This window comes from Micromesistius poutassou (assembly GCF_964030765.1).
Source record: "Micromesistius poutassou genome assembly, chromosome: 2".
NCBI classification, from domain to species: Eukaryota; Metazoa; Chordata; class Actinopteri; order Gadiformes; family Gadidae; genus Micromesistius; species Micromesistius poutassou.
In genome coordinates, this window is record NC_140272.1 from 11,953,204 (window position 1) to 11,959,778 (window position 6,575).

Here is a 6,575-nt window from a genome sequence, read left to right on the forward strand (position 1 = left end):
ATATTTTCTTCCGCAATATATAAATATTTTATTGAGTGAGATAGAGATAACATATTTGACATGAGTGTATTGTAATGAAAACTTTTTGACAGTGATATACTGTAGTTATTGAAGAGACGTGAAGTAATACAAATAACATTTGACTTGGCTCAAAGATCGTGACAAAACGTTTCCCCACATCTACAGTACAAAAATACACTCTTCACAAAATATACAGTTGCAATAAAGCAATTGATAAAATGTGCATCCTATGCACATTTTCCCGAAGAATAACAATTTAAAAGTCTATCCTATTTCGGCTCAATGTCAACAAGAAAATTGACCAAAAATCTCTTGTCTCGACCATCAAGTCATGTTCTATTTCCATATTGAAGATAAAATATCCTTACAAACTATCCTGTATATTAATTTGTGTAAAACAGCAAGTAAATGTATTGGAGTTAATGTACCACATATGAAATTCAACAAACAAACATCGACAACACCTGAACCTGAAAATGTAGTTTGCCACTTGAATTTGGGACACAAAACATATGAAAGTAAACAAAACATCAATACTGACCGTGAAAATACTTAAGAACCTATAGAGTGATTCTGCTAGACAGGATGCCACTGGGCTCATGAGCACATTGGCAGCGTGGTGTGTGATGGTTCACTTCACTGCCCCGCATAAAAATAAAAATCCTCAGCTGGATGAATCCTGAAGTGTCGATGGCAGCTCAGGAAAATGCAACGTGTTAAATGTCACCAGATGTTTTCCAAGTCCTCCTGAAATACAAAATGGCAACGTCGTTAATGACTTATGCTCTGTCTCAAGGATATGTTAACTTGTCTCACAAATCAGAATTTAGATGAAGGCAGATAAGCCTGGGGAGAAAAAGGAACTTTGCGTTTATTCGCTTCATATTTGATTCGACCAATAACGTTGCTGGAGGCAGCGATATTGAAGCTTGTAATTGGCAAACACAAATTCAGCCAGCAGTAGACAATCAAAAAGTGTCTAAAGGTTTTTAATCAACACTGTGTAGAGTGGCCACTGTAGAAATTGACTAATTAAAATCTTGTTCTGAAAGCTTCATCCACTCCCACTAATGAGTAGAGTATGTTAGTAATGAAACAGGAAATAAGGGGTTAGTCCGCCTCTTGCATTTTTGGTTTCTGGCCCAGGCTCTGTGCCGTCTCCCCACAGAAGTTCTGTAATAAAATTGTTAATCTGTTAACGGCCTTTTGAAGACACCAGCCTTCATGTGTACTCAATACTAATTACCACCTCATATACTTCCAACAACCCACCCCCCCTACTCTCTCAGGTGGTTCGCTGAGCACGGAGACAGAGGAGACATTTCCCGGATTGCTGACCAATCAGCTGTCGCACAGGTAGACCAAGGACAGAGGACAAGCAAACAAAAACAGCAACAGAAGGCTAGGAAAAGGACCACGCTGGGGCAGCTAGACTGCAGGAACATTTGAAAACCACTAGAGGGAGCTGACCTTTTCTTTTGCGACCCCCCCCCCCCCCCCCAGCTACCTTCAGCTTGGTTGTGGATTTTTGGCCTCAGTTCCACCTCCTCACCATCCTCCATGGAGGATGAACCAGCGATGAACGAACTGCTAGCTTCATATTGGAAATAACGATTTTTGACCATGCACGCATACACAAAAATGTGCTTTTATCCTTTTTTCTCTTCACTGCTCCCACTGAAAACAGTACGGAGTGATGTGGTGCTTGTTTCCAGTCAAACCAAATCACTTCAAAGTCCCATTGTCAATCAAGCCCATTTACAAGTCCTTATGCTTCACGACACGACCATATTTTGCACTCGTTTTACGTTCAGAATTTGTGCAGTATGACATTTTGTGCTGTATCCATGGGAAATAAGTAGGATATATATATATATAGATAGATAGATAGATATGGGAACATCAATTAAATTGATGATCTTAAATTACAAGGACTTTAGTATGCAATTTTGACACGCAAAGCCACAAACGTCAAGATAAAGCATGCAGGAATGTGTAGTGAAAAAACGGTCCAATAATTTCCAAAAAGAATCATGAGGTGTCAAGAATCGACGGTGCAAGGCACCTATTGTTATTACCAGTTTTATTATTCCACCATATTCGCTAGTTTTAATTGTAATTTAAATTATCAAATTCTATCAAATGGTGGATTTTACATGGGGTATATTGTATCATTGCTGTCTAGGTATCTTTCCAAATTGAACCATCTGAAAAGTGTCCATGGGTTTGACTTTCCATCCCATGCATGCTACCCATAGAAATGCTTCTTTTTCCTTTTGTAAAAGCACAATACCTTTCATCTTAATGTGCCTCCCAACCCCATGGCTTTTCTTTAAAGTCTACATTTTGTTAAATTATTGCAGTCAGGGACTTTGGTGCCATATGTCAGATGTACTGTAAAATTGTTTGTGAAATTGCCTTGTTTATGCAAGTCTATTCGGTGGTGTGGCGACTCCAGGGCCCCCCTTATTGTGCAAGTGTACATTTTACTAGCTGGGTGAGATTGTTATGTATGCATTGTGGGAAATGTGGGAGAACATTACATTTGTAAATAAATAAGCAGACAAAGCAGAGCTCAAGTTACTTTTGAGGACATTATTCATGACTAGATGCACCAATTTTTTTTAACTGTCTGCATTGAGTCAAGGGTTTGCCTCCTGCTATTTGTATGTTTGTCAAATGGGAAAAATGGAAGATTTTAGTATTAAGAACTTTTTTAGTTTAACCTACAAGGCCCCTAGTGTAAAGTCGGGATAATGGGCAAGTCGGAGAATTTACAAAGAGCATGTGGGCGTGCTGACGTTTCTATCCTGTGACGAAACCGGGAGCATGGAGTGCAGATGCTTCGTACTTTTCCCTTCTTGCCTGTATTCTGCTTTCAACTCTTCTGTTGACATTGCGGAATCGTCTAAATAATGCAGTATGGCTAACACTGCAAAAAGTTTAGCACTACAGAGGTAGCCTTACCCGCCATCTTCGATGTGTTGTAAACAAAACACCATGCCATTTCCGCTGCATTACTTTTGCGTTACGTCCTGCCTCCTACACCCCTTGCCTTAAGTATGCAGAGTATCTCCAATACGTCTGAACCAGTCTGATGCGGCTTATCTAATGTTGTTGCGTGTTGCATGTGCGAAAGGGCATCTCCTGATAATCTTCAGACCTGATTCTCCAGAGTTCATGTGTGAAAGGCTTAGCGAGGTGTGTTGAGATTAGGCTGTCAACCTGTTAGTCCACAAGGATCTCTGTGCTCCTCTTCAGTAACGCTTGACCCGGGCTGTTTGTAGCCCCAGAGCCCTGGTGACCATGCGCCTGGCAACAGCCGAGTCAGTCTTGGGACGCTCCTTCACCGGCTGGATGAACTCTTGGGAGAGAAAAACACCAAAACACTAACAAATTAGGCATATACTTTATAGTCACATGAATTTAGTCATTTATGAGCCTTTGATTAATGATATTCATTAATAAAACCTTAATATACATGTATAGATAATAAGCCAACCAGCCTAATCAGTTGTCTGTACCAACTGGTAGACTGATCTTTGTCTTTGATTGTTTGTCCCATGCAGCCATGTTAAAAACCGCTGTTGATGGTTTTGACATCATGGAGAAGAAAATGATCGAATGACCATCAAAATATAACCATCAGTGCATCCTTGAATATTTAGAGGTCTCAGAAAGCCATCCCATCTACCATTTAAATGACCCCATCGCCGTCACCCTACTGCGATCAGCTGGTGGTGCGTTACCTGCTCTTTGGCTGGCTTTAGCTTTTGATTGTTGGCTCGCCCGTGAGAGTGTGCGCGTCTTCAGGAGCTGGTGGTTGATGCTGAGGGCATGGTGTGCTAGGACAGAGTGCAAGACACTTCAGTCTATTGGGAGCCATACACATATATATATATATATATATATATATATATATGTATATATATATATATATGTATATATATATATATATATATGTATATATATATATATATATATATATATGTATATATATATATGTATATATATATATGTATATATATATATGTATATATATATATATATATATATATATGTATATATATATATATATATGTATATATATATATATATATGTATATATATATATATATATATGTATATATATATATATATATATGTATATATATATATATATATATATATATGTATATATATATATATATATATATATATATACATATATATATATATATATATATGTATATATATATATATATATATATATATGTATATATATATATATATATATATATATATAAATAAAGCAGCTGGAGGCCCACAACAGAGACTACATCTCTCACAGATCTGTGAACGGGTATAGACTTCATTAATGGCAAAAATATTGGTTGTTCTGAGAAAGTGTTCATGGAGGGGAACCAACCTGCAGTCTCACTGGAGAAAACCGCCAGGGCATGCGTGTCGTCCACCCATGTGATTTTCATTCCTCCATCACTGGACGAAACCACGAGAAAAGGAAACATGGTTTTATAAATTTGGATAAATAATCAGCTTACAGATAGTCAACACTGTACATCCTTTTAAGAAGATAATAGTTTGTTTCTGCATACATCCGAGCTAGGCTAACGGTAAAGTAAGACTGAGAACTTGAATGAAGGTTTTGAACCCTCTTACCTGTAATCATTGAAGGCATCCGTCAGGTCATCTGTCTTGAACATGGCCGGGAAGCCGTAGATCTCAATCACATGGCCGAATTCCCGAGTATTTATCAACACATTCTCAAAGACAGAGTATTCATTATGGACATACTCAAGGACCACCCCATCAGTCTCCTTCAGCCCTGCAGAAATCTTAAGACATAATACTGCTCATTAGAAGTAGAATGATTAAACAATGCATTAATGTCAACTTGTTAATTCTATAAAACCGGTAACGTTTAAAATTGCCAACTGATAACTCTCAAAGACGACATCATTCTAAAAAAGTTACAACAGGATGTAACTACTGTACCTCCTCGGTTAATTTAGTTGTAAACGTCCTCATGTCTTCAGTAAGGTTGGCATCGCAGGAGCTGGCCGTTTCCGTCCCCCTTTCCTCTTTATCAACCCCTCCGGCCTCTTCCTCCAGCTTTGGCTTTTCCCCCCATCTGCCCTGATCCAGGGTCATGCCAGTGAAGTCAGACATGGTCTGCTCATAAGAGAAGGACCATGTCAAGTGATCCGTCTCCGGCACCTCAGGCAGTGCTGCCTCGAAGTTCTCCGATGGGCTGTCGAAATCACCGCCATGGGAACCGTTGTGGGGCGTACTGGAGACATGAGAGCCCACGGCCCCGGGTGTGTCAGTCAAAAGTTGGGATTCCGATGTGGTACTGCAGGAGCTCAAGCTGGGCGGCTCAGGGGCTCTGGGCAGCTCTGGTGGGTCTTGTGGGAAGGACGATTGCTGTCGGGCTGCTTGGGGTGTATAGAGAGCCCTGTCGGGTCGCTTGGAAGCTCTGGTTCGTCCCCGGCCACGAAATTTGGGTGGGGGATTAACGTGGGCCATGTGTCCTCTGTTCCTTGGTGTTAGAGCTGCCTCACTCACAGAACAGCTGGGGTTATTCTCTGGATCACTAGCATCTTCTACATGGCCCCTATAGAGTTCAGGAACAGTGTTGAAACCAAAATATATGATGTAATGAGGAAAACTACAACAAAACATTATAGTCAAACAAGACACATTTACGGTTGGTAAGCATTTGATTACCGTAGCTCTGAAAAGCACACCACCACCCTGCGACTCCAGTCCTCCCCTACTGAGAAGGTGGCCAGTTCTGAGTGGGACTCGGTCGTCTTGTGGATCAAAAAGCGTAGTCGGCTTGGCAACGGTGGAAACACCAAGACACTGACAGAAAAGACAAACAAGTTGTATGTAATAACGCTTTGATATACAGGTCTTATCAACGTGTGTTACTGCTATTCATCATTTGATGCTATAGCCATGTTTAAATAAACGATGATATGAACTCACTTTTTTCGGTCAAGCCTCTGTTGGTACCCATCAAGTTCATCCAGCACAAGGTGGACAAAGACACTCTCTTGCTTGGGGAGATAGCAGCCATCCAAACTGGGAAACGCCAGGGTTAGTTATCCTAAAGGTAAGAGCAAATATAACGATATAAGAAATAACAGCAACTTAAGTTCTTGAACGAGATCACGGTTAACACATCACTATCAGTAAAGCACATGGACATAGTTCTGTAGTTCTAAGGTTATATGATATGGACCATACAAGTTTAGGAAACCGAGCGCTTTGCTGACGGACGGACGGGCGTTGGGCGAACCGGACTTCTTCTCGTTGTATATTGAATAGGGGGCATCGAGGGCGCCGCCTACCGGGCAGAAAGTGGTACAACATGATTGACTGATGGGAGTCCACCACAACACATTCACTTTAGACTTTGGGTGTGTAGTAACTCACGGGAGGCTTCTTGAATGATTGAATGAGCTTTATTTCGTTCCTGGCGAACACAGTGTGAAGCATAACTTAACATTCCCAACCGGAGCACATGATTACTCACTAAACTTGTTCTG

The 6,575-nt window shown here is 40.4% G+C and overlaps 2 protein-coding genes across 2 annotated transcripts in view; one reads left to right on the top strand and one right to left on the bottom strand.

Annotated features, from left to right (window-relative positions):
• LOC311339456 (lysyl oxidase homolog 2A-like) overlaps positions 1-1,710 on the top strand; it is a 30,664-nt gene extending 28,954 nt beyond the window's left edge. Inside the window, exon 14 of the mRNA XM_084464849.1 lies at positions 1,311-1,710. Coding sequence (XP_084320975.1) covers positions 1,311-1,381 — 71 coding nt within the window. The 3' untranslated portion in view covers positions 1,382-1,710. The remainder of the gene's footprint in view (positions 1-1,310) is intronic.
• On the bottom strand, positions 17-6,302 carry r3hcc1 (R3H domain and coiled-coil containing 1). Its single transcript, XM_084464850.1, has 8 exons — positions 6,013-6,302; positions 5,749-5,886; positions 5,017-5,635; positions 4,681-4,856; positions 4,430-4,500; positions 3,771-3,866; positions 3,247-3,385; positions 17-768 (listed from the first exon to the last, which is right to left on the bottom strand). Exons 3-7 carry the CDS (start codon positions 5,545-5,547, stop codon positions 3,279-3,281), a joined length of 981 nt encoding a protein of 326 aa, XP_084320976.1. The 5' UTR covers positions 5,548-5,635; positions 5,749-5,886; positions 6,013-6,302; the 3' UTR covers positions 17-768; positions 3,247-3,278.
• Between the last annotated feature and the right edge of the window lie 273 nt (positions 6,303-6,575).

Excerpts from the sequence above, each read along its gene's own strand:
- r3hcc1 (XM_084464850.1), bottom strand. The coding sequence starts at position 5,547 with ATGGCCCACGTTAATCCCCCACCCAAATTTCGTGGCCGGGGACGAACC. Across the intron at positions 4,857-5,016 it reads CAACTAAATTAACCGAGGAG|ATTTCTGCAGGGCTGAAGGA; the intron begins GTACAGTAGTTA and ends TTATGTCTTAAG. Across the intron at positions 3,386-3,770 it reads TAAAGCCAGCCAAAGAGCAG|AGTTCATCCAGCCGGTGAAG; the intron begins GTAACGCACCAC and ends TTCTCTCCCAAG.